Source organism: Lagenorhynchus albirostris, chromosome 5 (genome assembly GCF_949774975.1).
Source record: "Lagenorhynchus albirostris chromosome 5, mLagAlb1.1, whole genome shotgun sequence".
Classification (NCBI taxonomy): domain Eukaryota; kingdom Metazoa; phylum Chordata; class Mammalia; order Artiodactyla; family Delphinidae; genus Lagenorhynchus; species Lagenorhynchus albirostris.
In genome coordinates, this window is record NC_083099.1 from 73,198,150 (window position 1) to 73,217,044 (window position 18,895).

At 35.0% G+C, this 18,895-nt stretch overlaps 1 protein-coding gene across 7 annotated transcripts in view; it reads left to right on the plus strand.

The window, feature by feature from the left end:
• The window catches only part of DLG1 (discs large MAGUK scaffold protein 1), a 270,885-nt gene that overhangs the window by 171,027 nt on the left and 80,963 nt on the right, over nt 1-18,895 (plus strand). For all 7 annotated transcript variants that reach the window (XM_060150350.1, XM_060150351.1, XM_060150347.1 and 4 more), the window contains 2 exons: nt 3,100-3,256; nt 18,369-18,471. In XM_060150350.1, the coding sequence (XP_060006333.1) occupies nt 3,100-3,256; nt 18,369-18,471 (260 nt within the window). The remainder of the gene's footprint in view (nt 1-3,099; nt 3,257-18,368; nt 18,472-18,895) is intronic.

The following is an 18,895-nucleotide window of genomic DNA, read 5'->3' on the forward strand; positions in this document are numbered from 1 at the left end:
TTATTGAGATATGATTTACAAACCATACAGTTTACCATTTAAAATGTACAACACAGTGATTTTTAGTATATTACATTATAAATTTTTTAAATTGTGGTAAAATATATATAACATAAAATTTGCTATTGTAACCATTTTCAAATTGCGATTCAGTGGCATTAATTGCATTTATGATGTTTATGACCAACACCACTATCTTTTTCCAAACCCTGTTCAGGACTTCTCTGCTGATCCAGTGATTAAGACTTCACGCTTCCCAGCTGCATAGCACAGGGAGATCAGCTCGGTGCTTTGTGACCACCTGGGAGGGTGGGAGGGAGACGCAGGAGGGAGGAGATATGGGAATATATGTATATCTGATTCACTTTGTTATAAAGCAGAAACTAACACACCATTATAAAGCAATTATACTCCATTAAAGATTTTTTTTTTTTTTTTTTTTTTGCCGTATGTGGGCCTCTCACTGTTGTGACCTCTTCCGTTGCGGAGCACAGGCTCCGGACCCACAGGCTCAGCGGCCACGGCTCACGGGCCCAGCTGCTCCGTGGCATATGGGATCTTCCTGGACCTGGGCAGGAACCTGCGTCCCCTGCATCGGCAGGCGGACTCTCAACCACTGCGCCACCAGGGAAGCCCCTAAAGATGTTTTTTTTAAAAAAAAAAGACTACGCTTCCAATGCAGGGGGCGTGGGTTTGATCCCTGGTCAGGGAACTAAGATCCCACATGCCGCATGGCGCAGCAAAAGAAAAGAAACAAACCCTTTTCATCACCTCAGACAAACTCTATAACCATTATGCAGTAATTCCACATTTCCCTGTTCTCCCAGCTCCTGGTAGCTTCTAATCTACATTTTTTCTCTCTGAATTTTCACATTCTAAATTGTTCATGTAGTGGAATCTTATAATACTTAACCTGTTGTATCTGGCTTCTTTCACATAGCATAATGATGTTTTCAAGATTCATACATGTTGTAGCATGTATCAGAACTTCATTTCTGGTTATGGCTGAATAACATTTCATTATATGTATGTACAACATTTTGTTTATCCATTCATCTGTTGATGGACACTTGGGTTGTTTCCACCTTTTGGGTATTGTGAATAATGCTGGGATAAACACTGGCATGCACATATCTGCTTGCATACCTGCTTTTAGTTCCTTTAGATACATACCTAGAAGTGGAATTACTGGGTCATATGGTAACTATGTTTAGGTTCATGAGGAACCACCTAACTGTTTTCTGTACCAGCCACCCCGTTTTACATTCCCACCATCAATATATGAGGATTCCAGTTTCTCCACATCTTCAGCAACATTTGTTTTTTCTCTTTTGTTTTGTTTTATAGCCATTGTTATAGGTGAGACGTATTTCATTGTGATGTTGATGCATTTCCCTAGTGCCTAATGATGTTGAGCATCTCTTCAAGTGCTTATGTTATTTGAAAATTCAATTTATTTTCCTCTGGAAATACTATTGGATTTCAGCAGGGTATTTTTTAATTATTATTTGCTAATGCAAAATTATAATTCATACATATATTTTAATGTATTATAGGAACCCTAAACCATGAGTCCACAATCTAACAAGGAAGTAAGACCAGTATAGTGAAACCTGTCTTGTGCCCCTGATCCTACCCTGCTTCTCCTACATTGCCCCACCAAGTTAACTCCTTTCCTGAATTTTGGATTTACTATTCCCTTTTTTCTTTCATATAGGTGTTTATGTATATATTTCCTAAACAACATATTGTTGAATTTTGCCATTTTTGACAAGAAAATACTCAGTATAATTTTGTTAATCCTGTAAGTGAACTGACAAAGCTGATTAATGATGAATACCTATGTATGACTAGAAAACACACCGCTTTAAGTTTTGAGCAGACAAATATTTAAGAAGATTAATTCCACATTATATGGAAGGATCCCTAAAATACAGTTTTTAGAAATATTTACTTCTGTTAAGCCGTTTGTTACCAAAAGCTTTCTGCAGTGTTTTAGAAAAAGCAAATTAAATTTTTAAAATATTTACCAAATATGATACATTCTAATCTCAAATGATATTCTGTGATTCATCATATCTAAAACAGTCAGCTCTTGGAATTTTCATGGTCTTACTGGAAGATGTAAATGGTTTTCACACAATTATGTATAAGTGGCAGCAAATGGGAAATGTTATTAGTGGTAAGATGTATTCTGATTTCAGAGATTTTAAATTGGGAGTTGGAGGGAACAAAAGAGATGCATCTTAGAATGGATGAAAAGCAGAGATAGGTAGATGAATTGGAGGGATGTGACTTAAGAAATAAAGATATTTAATTACTTTATATAGAAAGTCTAGAGATGGGCATTTCTAACATTTGTGTAGCAAAACTAGGTCCATGGTATCTCTGGGATTCTGCTGGTTATCTTCATGATTGTGATATGTCCAAATCAGTAACAGGATTTTATAGTTCATTCTTTTGTGTGGGAGTGATTTGGAATAAGGAGGGGAACAAATACGCTTTGTATGGGGACAGAATATGCTTTGTCCTTGTTAGAGTCTTTCTTTGGGAAGTGACAGTAAAATTTCCTGTTATTTCTTAGAGACCAGAATAGGGTCATAGCCTCACCTTAGCAAACAGGAGTGAAATTGCAGTGACTGGCATAAGTTATTCATGATTGATCCGTTTGAGAGTAGAAAGGGGGCCTTCCTACCTTCTCTAAGACAAAGGGATATCTGCCTTTTACAACATGTAAGAAGTAGAGACAGTGACTGCTTCTTAGGCAGTGAAGTGTGTGCAACATCAGCTTTTCATGAGTATTATTTTTTGAGTATGCTCTTTATATCATTATTTTTTAATTTCCACATTTTCTCCTTTTTATTTTAGTTTTATGTTTGTTTCTTAACAAGGATTTTTAGCTTCTATATAAAATTAGGATTTTTCCTTTTAATTTCTAGGCTTGGAAAGAATCTCTTTACCCCAGAGTTTAGAAAACTTTAAATTTCATCTGACTTTTTTTATAATATGGAAATATGATTTATCAGTAGGGAATTCTCATTGATAGAAAGTCAAGTTCTCTATATGTTTTAAGGTATTCAATATTTTTTTAATTTTCAGGGAACCTAGAAAAGTTGTTCTTCATCGTGGTTCAACAGGCCTTGGTTTCAACATTGTAGGAGGTGAAGATGGAGAAGGAATATTTATTTCCTTTATTTTGGCTGGCGGACCTGCTGATCTTAGTGGAGAGCTCAGGAAAGGAGATCGTATTATATCGGTAGGATATGTTAATCAAAACAATGTTTTTATTATTTTAACTATGACCTGTTAATTATTAAACCTTTTGTTTTTTATATTCTAAAGTTATGGGAGGTATTTTGGCTATCTTCTCCTAACATTTTACAACTTAATTGTAGAATTACAGTGTTGACCGGGAACATGTTCTGTATGATAGATTTTCTTTTGGTATTTGACTTACTTATAAGAGATCAGTCTTTATGAATGTGCTTGAAGGAAGTATGTATTCTCTATTTGTTGACTGCAAGGTTTTCTGTATGTCTGTTAACTCATCCTTGTTACTTGCATAGTTCATATCTTCTTTATACTTCAATCTGTTATCGCCTTATCTGTTTTTTTTTGTTTTTTTTGTTTTTTGGTGGTACGCGGGCCTCTCACTGTTGTGGTCTCTCCTGTCGCGGAGCACAGGCTCCAGACGCGCAGGCTCAGCAGCCATGGCTCACGGGCCCAGCTGCTCCGCAGCATGTGGGATCTTCCCGGACCGGGGCAAGAACCCGTGTCCCCTGCATCGGCAGGCGGACTCTCAACCACTGCGCCACCAGGGAAGCCCAACCATATCTGTTATTAAAGGAGACTTTTTAAGTTTATCTGAATGGTGGGTTTAACAGTTTTTCCTGGCAGCAATTATTTTCCTTATATCTTTGAAACTATGTTACTATGTGCATCTAATTTTAGAATCAGCATTCCTTCCTGGTGAGTTGAAATTTTTTACCATTAGGTTATGATCCTCTTTACTTGTAATAATGGTTTTTACCCTAGAAGCTATAATGCCTGATATTACTGTGGCTATGCTGACTTTTTTGCTTGATATTTGCCTCATCTTTTCTCCATTTTTTACTTTCAGTTTGTGTCTGTGCTTATGTGGCTATTACCCATACAATTTTAGACTAAAACCTTATCAGTAATTCAGCTGTTCTCCCAAATGACTCAGATTTGGGGAAACCTTAATTATAATGGGGCTGTTTCTAGTATTTTACTTTTGTTTCATTTATATATCCCTCAAACTTAGTCATTTTTCTTTTTGTTTATGAACAGCTAATCCAAGTGTTCTACAATTTTTTGTTCATCATCCTTTCTTGTATCTTACTTCTTATGTGTTTCTCAGCAAGTCACTACCAGCATTGGGACTGGATTCATAGTATAGGACTATCTTGATCACTGTAGAAAATTTAGCTTTTCTAGCTCCCATCCTCATGCTAATAGAACTCCTTAGTTATTTCATAAAGCAAAAATGTCCCTCAAATATCCAAATGCACCTTAGTGGGAGCTCTTAGATTGTTCTTTTAGCAGTGATTTCTTGATAGTAATTACTCTTAGCGTTTACCTGGAACTGTTTTTAATTTGCCCTCACTTATAAATTTAGTCTAGAACTGTATGTTGACAAGTGTTGTCTCTCAATACTATGAACATATTACTTTATACTATCTGTCTTCTTTCGTTGTTGTTTAACAAAAAAGATCACTCTTTGTTGTTTGTAGGTGATTTCTTTTTTTTTACTGATTGCTTTTAAGTCTCTTAGTCTTTGGTACACTGCAGTTTTACTAAAATGTGTCTGTGTCTAGCATTTTATTTATTCTATCTGGAATTCATTATGCTTGCTGAATCAGAGGAGTCCTGTCTCATCAATTCTGGAATCTTTTAAATTTTGCCTTTCCCACATTTTGTGTATTCTGTCCTTCTTGAACTCCTATGAGAGAGGACATTACCATTCTGTTCTCCATGTCTTTTAATCCCAATTTCATATTTATCAACTCTATCTCCTTGTACTTAATTTCAGTCAGATCTGTTTTCTAGCTCATAAATTTTCTTCATCTGTGTCTAATCTGCTCTTTAGGCTAAAACTAACTTTTTCATTTCAAAGTACCATTTTCTTTCTGGAAGTTCTTTCTAATTCTTTTGAAATCTTCCTTGGTGGTTTTGCGGGAGTCTTGATTAAAGTTTCTTATGTTCTTTTAGGTTTTTCTTTTAAACCTATTTATCTTACACAGGCATACCTTGAAGATATTGCAGGTTCAGTTCCAGACCACCACCAAAACAGATATTACAATAAAACAAGTCAAACAAATATTTTGGTTTCCCAGTACATGTAAAACTTATAATTATACTATATTGTAGTTTATTAGATTAGCATTATATCTTAAAAAACAATGTCCATACCTTAATTTTAAAAATACTTTATTGCTAAAAAATGCTAACCATCATCTGAGCCTACAGAAAGTCATACTCTTTTTGCTGGTGGAGAGTTTGAAATATTGCAAGAATTATTAAAATGTGACAGAGACACGAAGTGAGCAAATGCTGTTGGAAAAATGGCACCAATAGACTTGCTCAAAGCAGGGTTGCCACAAACCTTCAATTTGTAAAAAATGCAAAGTACAATAAAGTGAAGCACAGTAAAATGAGATAAGCTTGTATTCTATAAATAATAGTTCTGTTTTCTGAAGTTTGTAGGTATCTAATACATGTTACTTTATGGTGACTTACAGTACATTGTTTTCCTATGTTCTGAATTTTTCATTGTGAACTTAATGTCAGTAGTACTTTATGTACTTCACATGTGGGTATTCAGTGCTGCCTGAATTGGGGAGTGGTATTCTTTGAAAAATATCTTAAGTCGATTGTGGTAGACTTGGGAGCATCATTCTTATCATCATTTTTCCATTGAGAAAACTGAAGTTTAAAGGGTGATTTGCTCATAGTAGCTAATAAAACCTAATAAGTGGTATAGGCAGGATTTACCTTAACCACTATATTATGCTACGTCATTTTGTTTTTAATTAAAAATTTAAGTAATGCTTTCTGAAATTTTGGGATCTGAGATATAGGGATAAAACCTATATCCTGGGTCAGCAATGCTATTCAGTATTGATAACTATTTTAAATCATTTTTTCAATATAAAGTAAAGAAAATCAGAAAGTACTCTTCAAACTGAAGATACATGTGGCTGGAACATGATAGGAAAAGCATTCCAAAAATTGGATCTTTTATTGCAGTTTTCAGATTGCAGTCCCTCTTGCCACCTGATCCTTCCCTGCATATACTTAGACATATCATCATATTCCTGCAGCCTACCTTTTTGAGGATTCTTTATAGTTCAAGATAGACTGAGTCTAAGACAGAAAGAAGGTGGCTAATCATTTACAAAAGTAGAGCTCTTTCTGGTTTTAGCTGTTCTGAGATATTGGTATAACTAACTGATATTTGAATGAAAGTCTTGGGAATTTGAGTCTTCAAATAAGCTATGGTACTTTGTTAAGGATTATAGTACTACAATTTTAGAAAATAAAGGAAATTATTAATATGCAGTGCAAGTAAATGAAAACTGTACCCATATGCTTCAGGCTACAGCAACTAAAATAGCATAGTACCACCCCAAAATAGTGATTACTGGAACAGAACTGTGAAGCAGAAATACACCTTAGTTACAGTGTTAGAATGTTGAGGGCCTTAAGAGACCATCACTCTTAACCATAACAACCCAAACCATCTGGATAAGTTTAGAAAAACTAAACTCATCAGAGAACTGAGGATTCAAAGTGACCTAAGTAAAGTAACTTCCAGATAGTAACTAGCCCTACATAGAAGAGAAGACACCCATGGCAGCTGCTCCTTGGAAGAGCGGTGGGAGAAAGAGAAGGGTTAGACGGGGATAGTGAGGAACCAACCAAACTTTACCCCAACATGTAATGGCCTCAGTGGACTGGTGAAACTGATAAAAAATTCTGGGAAGCCGCAGAGCAAGTCCTTACCTACCTGCCAACTCTTTTCCATGGGTCTTCACTAAGACCTCAGAGCTTGTAAACCGAAGGTTGTGAAACAACAGGGAATTAAGAAAAAGTTATTACTGAGTCATACAGAGCATCCCAAAATACAAGGCACCTGCCAGTAAATAGGGGACCTTGAGCAGAAGATCTGTGAAAACTAATCTCAGCAACTCCATACTTTGAGCTGCTCAGGGATGAGAGTGGGGCAAGAAAGCTGAGAAAAAGCCCTCTGAGGCAGTGTGGACAGAGATACCTCCAAGAAATAGCAAGCCTGGGACAGGTCTAGAGAGCAAAGAAAACTTACCAGCAACCTCAGAAGCTGGCAGCAGGGTTATAAAGGTGTATGTTTGTGTGTGTGTGTGTGTGTGTGTAATGAGATGAGATCTTTACACCAGTAAAGGGAATTTTACCAGTGCTCATAGCCTAAGCACCTCAGAAAGAAAAGTCTTAATTCTGCTCTCAAAACATTTGAAACTAAACTTAAAGCTACAACAAAATCCAGTAGCAGCTCAACTATAGATCATATAGATACAGCTGCCCCACTCTAGTGGCCTGGCACAAGGATTATTCCCAATTCTGGAATTAAATATTATTTATTTTTTATTTCAACCTCTACTGTTATTTTATCCAAAGTGTCTACTTTATAATTAAAAATTACAAAACATGCAAAAAAGAAAGAAAAGCTGGTTGTCAAGACAAAACAGTATAAGTAACTTGAGAAAAAGCTCAGATGTTGGATTTATCAAACAGGTATTTTAAAATAAGATAAAATGATGATAAAAATACTAAAGGATATAGGAGTAAAGGTAGACAATATGGATGATAAGATGGGAGAATTTCAGCAAAGATATAGAACATATGAAAAATGAGTCACATGGAATTGCTAGAAATTTTTTTTTTAACTATCACAAGTGAAAATTTTGTCTGAAAGGCATAACAGCACACTGGAATCTGAAGAGGGAAGAATCAGTGAATTTGAACATAGGTCAAAGAAAATTTCCAAACTGAAACGTAAATCAGGAGGGGTGGAGGGAAAATCAGGGAAAAAAAGTAGACCAGAGCATCCAAGGTCTAGGGAAGTAAAGAGGAGATGTCAGACAATAAAGAGGAGACAGAATCTTTGAAGACATAATGACAAAGAACTTTCAAAAACTGATGAAAGATATCAACCCACAGATCTGTGAAGCATAGCAAAGCCAAGGCAGAATACATGCAAAGGAAACCAGACCTAGATACATTGTAAAGTGCTAGAAAGCTATGCTAAAGAGCACATGTTAAAAGTAAACATAGAAACACATTACATATATAGGAACAGTACAAATGACAGCTGGATTCTCACTGGAAATATTAGAAGACATAAAGGAATGGAACAGTATCTTTAAAGTGGTGAAAGAAAAAACCTTCAACCTAGAATCCTATATCTCCTGAAATTAGTCATCAGAAATGAAGTTGAAATAAAGACATTTTCAAACAGACAGTATATCTTAGAGAAGTTGTTCTTGACAGACCTACAAGATATACTAGAAGAAATTGTTCTGGTTAAAGAGAAATTATATCAGATGGAACCTAAATCTGCAGACAGGAAATAAGAATAACAGAAGGGGTAAATACCTGGATAAGTATAAAAGGTACATTTTTTAGGAAATAATTTTACATGTTTCATTATAAGATGATTGGCTCTTTAAAACAAAATAACTTCATCGTATTGTGTGAGTTATGGCATATGTAGAAGTAAGATATAAGGCCACCAAAGCACAAATAGAAAGGGGGAGGATGGTTCTTATACAGTTTGAGAAGTGGTGTAAAATTAATTGAAAGTAGCCTGTGATAATTTATACTTGCATGTTATAATCTCTAGAGGAAACACTAAAAATACTCCAAAAGGGTATAGTTTATGTAAGTCAGTACAGGAAATAAAATGAAATATGAAAAAATACATGCTTCCTCCAAACAAAGGTAGGAAAGGAAGAAAAGACAAGGTAGAAAAAAGCAGTGCCAAGGTGTGAGGTTAAAATGCAACTATATTAATATCTACATTATAGTTAGCACTTTAAGATGCAGAAACTGTCAGCTTGGTTCAAAAAAACCAAGACCCAAATATAGACCCTTTGTCAGAAATTCACTTTAAATATAAAGATTCATATGTTGTAAGTAAAAGAGTAGAAGAAATTATGCTATATAAACAACATATGAAAGATGGTGTGACTATATTCATATGAGACAAAATAGACTTCAAGGCAAATGGTGTTATTACTGAGAGATTTTATATAATGAAAGCATCATTTCTTCAAGAAGACATAACAGCCCTCATTGTGCATGTACCTAGTAATCCTTTCAAAGCACATAAAGCAAAAATTCCCAGAATTAAGAGAGAAATGGACAAATCTACAGAGTTGGGGATTTAAACACCCTCTTCTATAACTGGTAGAATAAGTAGAGAAAAGAAGAAAATAACTTTAGCCTTACCACTCATCATCTATAAAAATTAACTTGAAATGGATTGTAGAACTAAACTTCTAGTAAAAAACATACAAGAAAATCTTAGTGAACTTGGATTAGTCAAAGATTTCTTAAATGGTACCAAGGGACCAAGTCAGTCCAGTGGTGAAAGGAAAGTCTTTTTAATAAATGCTGAAACAGCTGGATATCTTTATGGAAAAATACAAATTTCAACTCAGTCTTACTCCAGATATAAAAATTAACTCTAGATGATTATAAATCTTATAAATCTAAGTGTGAAGCCCAGAGCCATAATCCTCCTGGAAGAAAACATAGAAGGATATCTTTGCAACCCTGAGGTAGGCGACAGTTTCTTGGACAAGATATGTTAAACACTAACCATAAAAAAATGTGCCATTAAGAAACCAAATAGGCAAGCTATACAATGGGAAAAAATATTCCCAGTACATATATCTCACAAAAAACTTATATCCAGAATATATAAACATCTCCCACAAAGCAGCAGTGAAAGGTGAGTAACTCAATTTAAAAATGAGGGGAGATTTCCCTGGTGGCGCAGTGGTTAAGAATCCACCTGCCAATGCAGGGGACACAGGTTCAATCCCTGGTCCGGGAAGATCCCACACGCCACGCCGCAAAGCAACTAAGCCCATGCACCACAACTACTGATCCTGTGCTGTGTAGCCTGCGAGCCACGACTACTGAGTCTGTGTGCCACATCTACGGAAGCCCACATGCCCTAGAGCCCACACACCGCAACTATGAAGCCCGTGCCCTCTAGGGCCCGCGTGTCGCAACTGCTGAGCCCACGTGCTGCAACTGCTGAAGCCCACACAGCTGGAGCCTGTGCTCTGCAACCAGAGAAGCCATCGCAGTAAGAAGACCGTGCACCACAACAAAGAGTAACCCCTACTCGCTGCAACTAGAGAAAACCCACGTGCAGCAATGAAAACCCAACGCAGCCAAAATAATAATACTAATAAATAAATGAGCAAAAGACTTAAACAGATATTTCACAAAACAAGGTGTATCAGTGGCTTATAAACACATGAAAATTTACTTAACATTAGGCATCAGGGCAATGCAAAAAACACAATGAATAAGCAAAACAGGGTTAGAGGAATTTTGGTGGGAGCAACGTCACTTTTTTACATCTTGATTGTGGCGGTGGCTATACAACATACACAGTTGTCAACACTCTTACCTGTAAACTAAAAATGATTACTCTATTGAATGTAAATTATGCCTAAGTAAAAACATTTTTAAAGCCATAGTGAAATACCATATCCTATCCAGTTGAATGGCTAAAGAAAAAATGATGACAACAAACATTAGAGAGGATGTGGAGCAGTTATAACTCTTATTCTTTACTGGTGGGCATGTAAAACTACACAACCACTACAAGAACTTTTGGGGAAGTTTTAAAGAAATTATACATACACCTAACCTTCTCACCCAGATTTTATCCAAGAAATCTTATGTTTACACTAAAACAGGAATGTTCATAATAGCCTATCCATAATAAAACTCAAACAGCATGGATGACATTAAAACACATCGTGTTGAGTAAAACAGAACACACCACAAAAATACATACTGTATGATTCTAATTATAATCATGTGCAGGCAACACTAACTTGTATTGGTAAGTCAGAACGTGGTTGCCGCTAATTGTCCTATTATAAAAGAGGCATAATGGAGATTTCTGGGTTGGTTGATGGAAAAGGTATGTTTGGGGTTTTAGTTTCATGGGCATATACAGTTGTCAAAAATCCTTCCAACTGAACTGTTTAAATTTGTACATTTTATTGCTTGTAAGTTATACTGTAATTTAAGTTTTAAAAATAATTTACAGTATAAGGGCAAATTAGTGATAAGGAATGAATGTTTAAAAAATAAATGTTGGAGAAATTAGCTAGTTGCTTAGCGGAATAAAATTAGCTTAGAGCCTCACTTCACACCTTGTGTCAAAATTAATTCTCAGTTGGCTTAGAGGTATGTGTGAAAAACTCAAAACAAAAATATATGTTTTTTAAATTGTCCATGTGGGCCCTCTTTATGTGGGTTACTGTCACACTGCTAGAATATGTTACTCTGACGAACACAACGTGGTTCACCCAGAACTTTCCCAATTTTAGCACTGAAAGCCCCATGTCTGGAAACCCCTTTAGGCTAAGTTTTAAAACTGAAAGACCCAGACCCTCCCAACCAGTTGCTTGCCCTAATGTTACTGTAAGTTAAATTCAGCCTTCTGTTTGTCAGTATACATCCATTATCTTAAATATTTTAATGGTTACTAAGCTGCTCTAGGGAAATACCCTAGGGAAATACCCTGAGAAGCAATAGGAAAGACCTTAGGAACAAGAGAAAAACATGAGAAAAGATATTCTAAAATAAAACCCAGAAACACTTATTTAAGTACCTCTTTACACAAAATTTAGCTATTTTCAGTCTTCAGCTTGTATCAGGATAACCTCAAGGCGTTATTAAAAAACAGATTCCTAGATTCCATCCCCAAAGTTTCTGATTCAGTATGACTTGGATAGGATCTGAAAATTTATATTTCTTACAAGTTTCCATGAGATACTGATGTTGCTGCTCCTGGGACCAAACCTTGTGAACCACTGTTCTAAAGACATCCCTGTTATTGATGTTCTTAATGATAACCCACATTACTGAGAAAAGCATAAATATTTGAGAAGGCAGGGAAATAAATAATAATTTTTATAAAATATTCCCTTTGATATATTTAATTTTGTTGAAGAAAGAAGCTTTTTAAGTCAAGATTTATTATTGTACAGATGTTGGACAGTGCATTTTTCACTATGGTATAAATGGAAATATTACTGTTATTTCCAGTGATGACAAGCATAGGGCAGGATATAGTTGATATTCCCTGAAAATTTAGAAACATGGAAAGTGACCCAAGAGAGTTCAACAGAAATTCTCTCCTTCATAAAAACAGTGAGAAAAGTGGCCAAAATTGTTTTTAGAATAAACTTTTTCAGAACTCTGGAAATTAACCAAAGACTGACAGCCATTCAGGAAGTGTTTACTCAAAAAAAAAAAATTGCTGAATCTCTGTAAGAATGAGCTTTGTAGAATTTTAATTTGCCTAAGTCCCATCCCTGGCTCTCTATCACCACATTAGCCTTGAAAAATAGCCCACCTCTTCAGTGAGAACCAGTGGCCCAACAGCCACTAGAGAGAGCAAAATGGTGGTAGAATGTTCAGAGCTTCTTTTCCAAAGAACTGTCATAATTTGACCTGTCTGGTGGGTTCTTGGAACATCCTATTTGAAAGGTTCCCTGTATTTGACCTGATTCAAAGCTCCACCAGTGCAAAAGCCTTTTCCCTTGGGGTAATTGCAAAAACAATTACAGGCATATTATGGCTGCCTGAGACATTGGTAACAGTTGGGGCAAACAGTAGACTAATCAAAAACTTAAAAGGAAAAGCTAGGGAGTGAACTCTCCATGGGACCTTTGAAAAGCTCTTATACTTTGGAATCTAGGAGGACACATGCATGGTCTTGGGTTGTGTGCCTGCTCAGGAAAGACCTGAAAAGGCCCTAAACTCTCACCTCTGGCTGACCATGAGACTCTGTGCAAGAAGGAAGTGAAGATTAAGGCAGAATCATCAGTTGCCTAGCTGATTGTTGAAGGCATTACCCAACATGTGCACATTTAATGAAGTCTCTGTCCAGTCATTAACTGACCACTCTGCTAATCAGGCAGACACTTCACTGGCACATACAACAAAGAATACAAGCCTTACAGAATTCAGAAAAGTCACCAAACAACTACTATAACAAACAGCAGTAATATCAAGCCCTGGGTAGGAGGACAGATCTTATACCCAGAATTGCTACTTTATATTATTTTAAATGTCCGGTTTTCAGTAAAAAATTGAGACATGCAGCAAAACAAGAAAATATACCCGGGGGAAAAGCAATCAGTAGAAACTGTAAGGAAGCCCAACACTATACTACTAGACAAAGATTTTAAATCAGATATTTTAAATATATTCTAAGAACTAAAGGAAACCATGTCTAAAGAATGTAAGGAAAGTATAGGAACAATAACGCACCAAGTAGAGTATGTCAATAAAGAGATTTCTTTTATGAAAAAGAAACAAACAGAAATTCTGGTGTTGAAGAGTACAATAACTGAAATGAAGGGAAAAAAAAATCCTCTAGACAACTTCAACAGCAGATTTGACCTGGCAAAAGAAAAAAATCCACCAACTTGAAGATATGTCCGTTAAGACTACCCAGGCTGAAGAACAGAAAGAAAAAAGAATTAAGAAAAATTGTCAGAGGCTCAAAGACCTGTGGGGATACCATCAAGTGTACCAATGTATGTATAATGAAGTCAGAATGACAAGAGAGAGAGAAAGAGGCAGAAAGAATATTTGAATAAATAATGGCAAAAAACTTCCCAAATTTAATGTACACATCTGAGAAGCTCAGTGAACTACAAGTAGAATAAACTTGAAGAGATCCACACCACAGATAAATCATAATCAAATATCAAAAAACAAAGGGAGACTCCTGAAAGCAAAGAAAAATCACTGATTACAGGGAATCCTCAGTAAGATTAACAGTTGATTTCTTGTCAGAATCATGGAGGCCAGAAGGCAATTCTGAAAGAAAAAAGCCATTGTCCCAGGTTTCTATACCCAGTCAAACTATCCTTCAGAAACGAAGGACAGATCTGAGTCCCAGGTAAACAAAAGCTAAGGAAGTTATTAATCTCCTTAACTTCTCCTATAGACAGTAAACCTGCCCTACAAGGAGTACTAAAGAGCATCTCATCCCTCAGACCAGAAAGAAAGGACATTAGAGAGTAGCCCAAATCCATATGAAGAAGTAAAGAGCACTGTTAAAAGTAACTATATAGGTAAATGTAAAACAGCATAAGTGCATTTTTTGTTTGTAACTCTTTTTTTTCTCCTTTATAATTTAAACAACAACTAAATAAAGCAATAATTTTAAATCTGTGTTGATGGGCACACACATACTGTATAAAGATGTAATTTATATGACAGTAGTATCACAGGGAGTATAGAGGGCACAGAATTATAAGAGCAGAGTTTTTATATACTATTGAAACTAAGTTGGTGTTAATTCAGAGTAAATGGTTATAAAATGTTAATTATGATCTAGAGAAACCACTAAGCAAATAACTCAAAATATATATAATTTTTTAAAGGGTATTAAGATAGTACAGTGGAAAATACCTATTTTACAAAAGAAGTTAGTAATGGAGGAATAGAGGAACAAAAAAGACAAGGTGTGAAGAAAACAAATAGCAAAATGGATGGCATAAATCTTTTTTTTTCGATAAATTACATTGAAGGTAAATGGGTTAAATACTCCAACTAAAAGACAGATATTGACAGGGTAGATTTAAAAAGATCAAATTATATACTTTCTACAACAGACACACTTTAGATTCAATCTTCGTTGAAAGTAAAAGGTTGAAAAAGATATGCTATGCAAACAGAAACCAAGAAACACATAAAATGGCTATACAAGTATCAAACAAAGACTTTAGGAAAAAAATTATTTCTCAAAATCTAAGGACATTTTATAATATATGTGTTATATAGATTATGTGTGATATATAGTTATACATATTGTGTAATTGTTGATAAATTTCTAGAAAGACATAAACATTTGAAACTGACTCAAGAAGAAATGGAAACTATAACTGTAGACCTGTAACAATTAAGGAGATTGATAATCAAAACTTCCCACAAAGGAAAAAACCCAGGACCAGATGGCCTCACTAGTGCAATCTATAGAACGTTTAAAGAAGAATTAGCACCATTCACAAACTCTTCCCCCAAAAGGGAATAGGTGTGAAGAACACTTCCCAACTCATTCTACAAGGCCAATATTATTCTTATATCAAACCAAACAAAGACATCACAAGAAAAGAAAACTACAATATCCCTTATGAATTTATATGTAAAAATCCTCAACAAAATAGCCATGTGGATTCAGCAGCATAAAAAAAGGATTGTACACCAGCATTAAAAAAGGATTATACCCCATAACCAAGTGGAATTTGTCCAAGGAATGCATAGTTGGTTCAACACAGGGATAACCAAAGTAAAACACCGTGTTAATAGAGTTAAGGATATAAGCCACATGACCATCTCAACAGAAAAAGCTCCTGTCAAAAACCAACAGCTTGCATCATAAAAGCACCAAACAAATTAGGAATAGTAGAGAACTTCCTCAACCTGATAAAAGATGTCTATGAAAAACTGATAACTTATGTCACACTAAATGCTGAAACACTGAAAGGTTTCCCTGTGAGATCAGAAACAAGACAGAGGTGTCCACTCATGCCACTTTTATTCAACATTGTGCTGGAGTTTCTAGATTGGGCAGTTAGGCAAGAAAAAGAAATAAAAGCTTTCTAGATTAAAAAGGAAGAAGGAAAATTATCTCTTATTTGCAGATGCCATGATCTTATATATAGAAAATCTTAGGAAATGCAAAAAAACTATCAGAGATAATAACCAAGCTCAGCAAGTTTGCAGGACAGAGAATCACTATACAAGAAACAGTTGTGTTTCTAATATACCAGAGTTGAACAACCTGAAAGTGAAATTAAGAAAATAATTTTATTTATAGTAGTATCAAAAAGAATAACTTTAACAAAGTGGATAAACAAAATATGGAATATCCATCCAATGGGGTATATGATTCAGCCATAATAAGTAACAAAGTACTAAAACAGGCTAAAACAAGGATGAACCATGAAAACAAGCTAAGTGAGAAGGCAAACACAAATAGCCACATATTGTAATATTCCTTTTATATAAAATGTACAGAACAGACAAATCCTTAGAGTTAGAAAGAAGAATAGTGGTTGCCAGGGTCTAAGGGGAGAGGGAAGGGGGGAATGAATGCTAATGGGTAGTGGGTTTTTGGGGGGTGGGGGCTGATGAAAATGTTTTGGAATTAAAGCATGGTGATGGTTGCACATGCTTGTGAATGTTCTGAAAAACACAAATTGTACCCTTTAAAAGTTTGGATTTTATATAAATTGTATCTCCATAAAAAAGTGACCCTAAGTCTGTTTACATGATATGTTTCTCAGTACCAGGATTTCTTCTAAAATATCCTTGATAATGTATTCCATTAAAATGTTTGGCGTTATTTAGGAACATTTTTAATTTGTAGTCTTGTTAACAAATTATTCTCCTTTGAATCTATGTAGGTTGTTTTCAGATCTTTTCTGTAGTAAAGGGATCCAGTGCTTAGGAATAATTCATTAAAAATTGTGATCTTTTCTAAAATAATCTATGAAAGTTTGTCTACCTTTTATATTCTCTAATTTTTTCTGCTAGAAATTAGGATTTTCTTTATGTTCAATATAGAACTATTTATACATTGTGTTCAGTTATTCTCTAATAAGATATTAAGCTAGAGATATTCTCTAATAAAACCACATTATGTTACACCTGTTTAGATTAAGGTTTTTGGATCTTGATTTTCATTTAAGAGGTGTCTGTACATTTTAACTTAGTTACATAGTAATATCCTTTATAGATAATGTAAAACATCAGGTCTTTAAATGTTTTACATTAAACATTAAAAATGTTCTTTTATGTAAATTTTATGATCCCAGGAATTTCTGGGCTATAGTCAAATTTTCCAAAATTGGTATGTAATTTTTAACAGGTCTTAGATTAGACATCAATGAAGCAGGCTGTCATCCTAAAATTGTGTGACAGTTCTTCTTTCCAAAAATATTCAGTAAAGGTCCCAAACATTGCTGTATTTTTTTTTTTTTTTTTTTGCGCGGTATGCAGGCCTCTCACTGCTGTGGCCCCTCCCGTTGTGGAGCACAGGCTCAGTGGCCATGGCTCACGGGCCCAGCCGCTCCATGGCATGTGGGATCTTCCCAGACCAGGGCACAAACCCGTGTCCCCTGCATCGGCAGGCGGACTCTCAACCACTGTGCTACCAGGGAAGCCCCCATTGCTGTATTTTATTCATTCATGGTTCTTAGGGAAAAAAGCCAACTTAAATATTTAAAGTTAATTACATTTAAGTTTAATGCTCACATTAATGTCCTATTAAGTTTTTCTTGTAGTGGAAAAGGTTCAGTCTCTAAAGATAGTGTACCTTGCAGCGTACTAGGTGCTGGCAGCCTTTCAGAAATAAGAATGAAGTTGCCTATTCTTCTAGAGTGGGATTGATCACCTCATTAATTATTTTACCCAAGGAAGGTCCCTGTTTTAAAAAAAAGTCTTCTTGCTCATTTAATAACATTTACTGTGTTTAAATGTCAGTCCGTGAAATCTGAGCTATTTTAATACTTAAAGTAATTGCTTTCCTGTTACTCCAAAAGAATGGAAGCTTTAGTTTGGGAAAGGAAGGAAGAGAATTGAAACTGAGATGAGTAATAGTGAAAATGTGGCAGGAGTTGAAAGTATGCTGTAAACAAAATGAATTTCCCTCTCATTGCCTGAGTTACTGGTGAAATGAAATGTACAAAATGATGACACTTGCTGATTTTTCAAGTTGTCAAATTAAGGTACATTTCTCAAGAGATTGGTAGACAACCTTCTGGAACACTCAGGGGAAAGTGTTTTGCATTTGTTCACTTGACAAAGTGAAAAAATGAATATTTTAAGTGAATAAAATTGTTTTGATTGACTATATAATATATTTTTGTTCTACTGTATAACATTTTTAGTAAATCAGAACAAGAAAATATTTTAGTGATAAAGTAATTGCAAGTAATTTTTTTTAATCTATGCCTACTCAAAGAATAGGCTATTGTGATTTCTAATCAGTGTGATGATTTTCTTTCGAATTTAATATGTGGTTTGATTTACAGGTAAACAGTGTTGACCTCAGAACTGCCAGCCATGAGCAGGCAGCAGCTGCTTTAAAAAATGCTGGCCAAGCTGTCACAATTGTTGCACAATATCGACCTGAAGGTAATAAATTCTTGTTGTCTGTATTTATTTTTTATTTCAGTTTTTAGAAGTCTTCCTCTTAATAATGTTTAACTTCCCAAGCTTAACTTTCTTTTTATATTTTTGTCTGATTTATTAATCTGTTATTTGTTTAGTTTGAACTTAATTCACTGTCCAGATCAAAGAGTTTTTAATAGAATGTAGGAACTTGTATCTGCCAACTCTTTGAATATTTCTCTATTATTTGGATTAATTTTCAGGAGTTTATCTTTTTAAATGTGTCATCTCACCAAACACATACCTTTAAGTATACCTTTGACTAACTCAGTGGTTGAAAAGCAAAGATAGTAATTTTGCCAAAGAAAATTAGGTTATTTCAGTATTTTTTGACCTTTGAATTAGGTTATATTTATTAATAACAGGGTTTAAGATATGTTTCTAATAG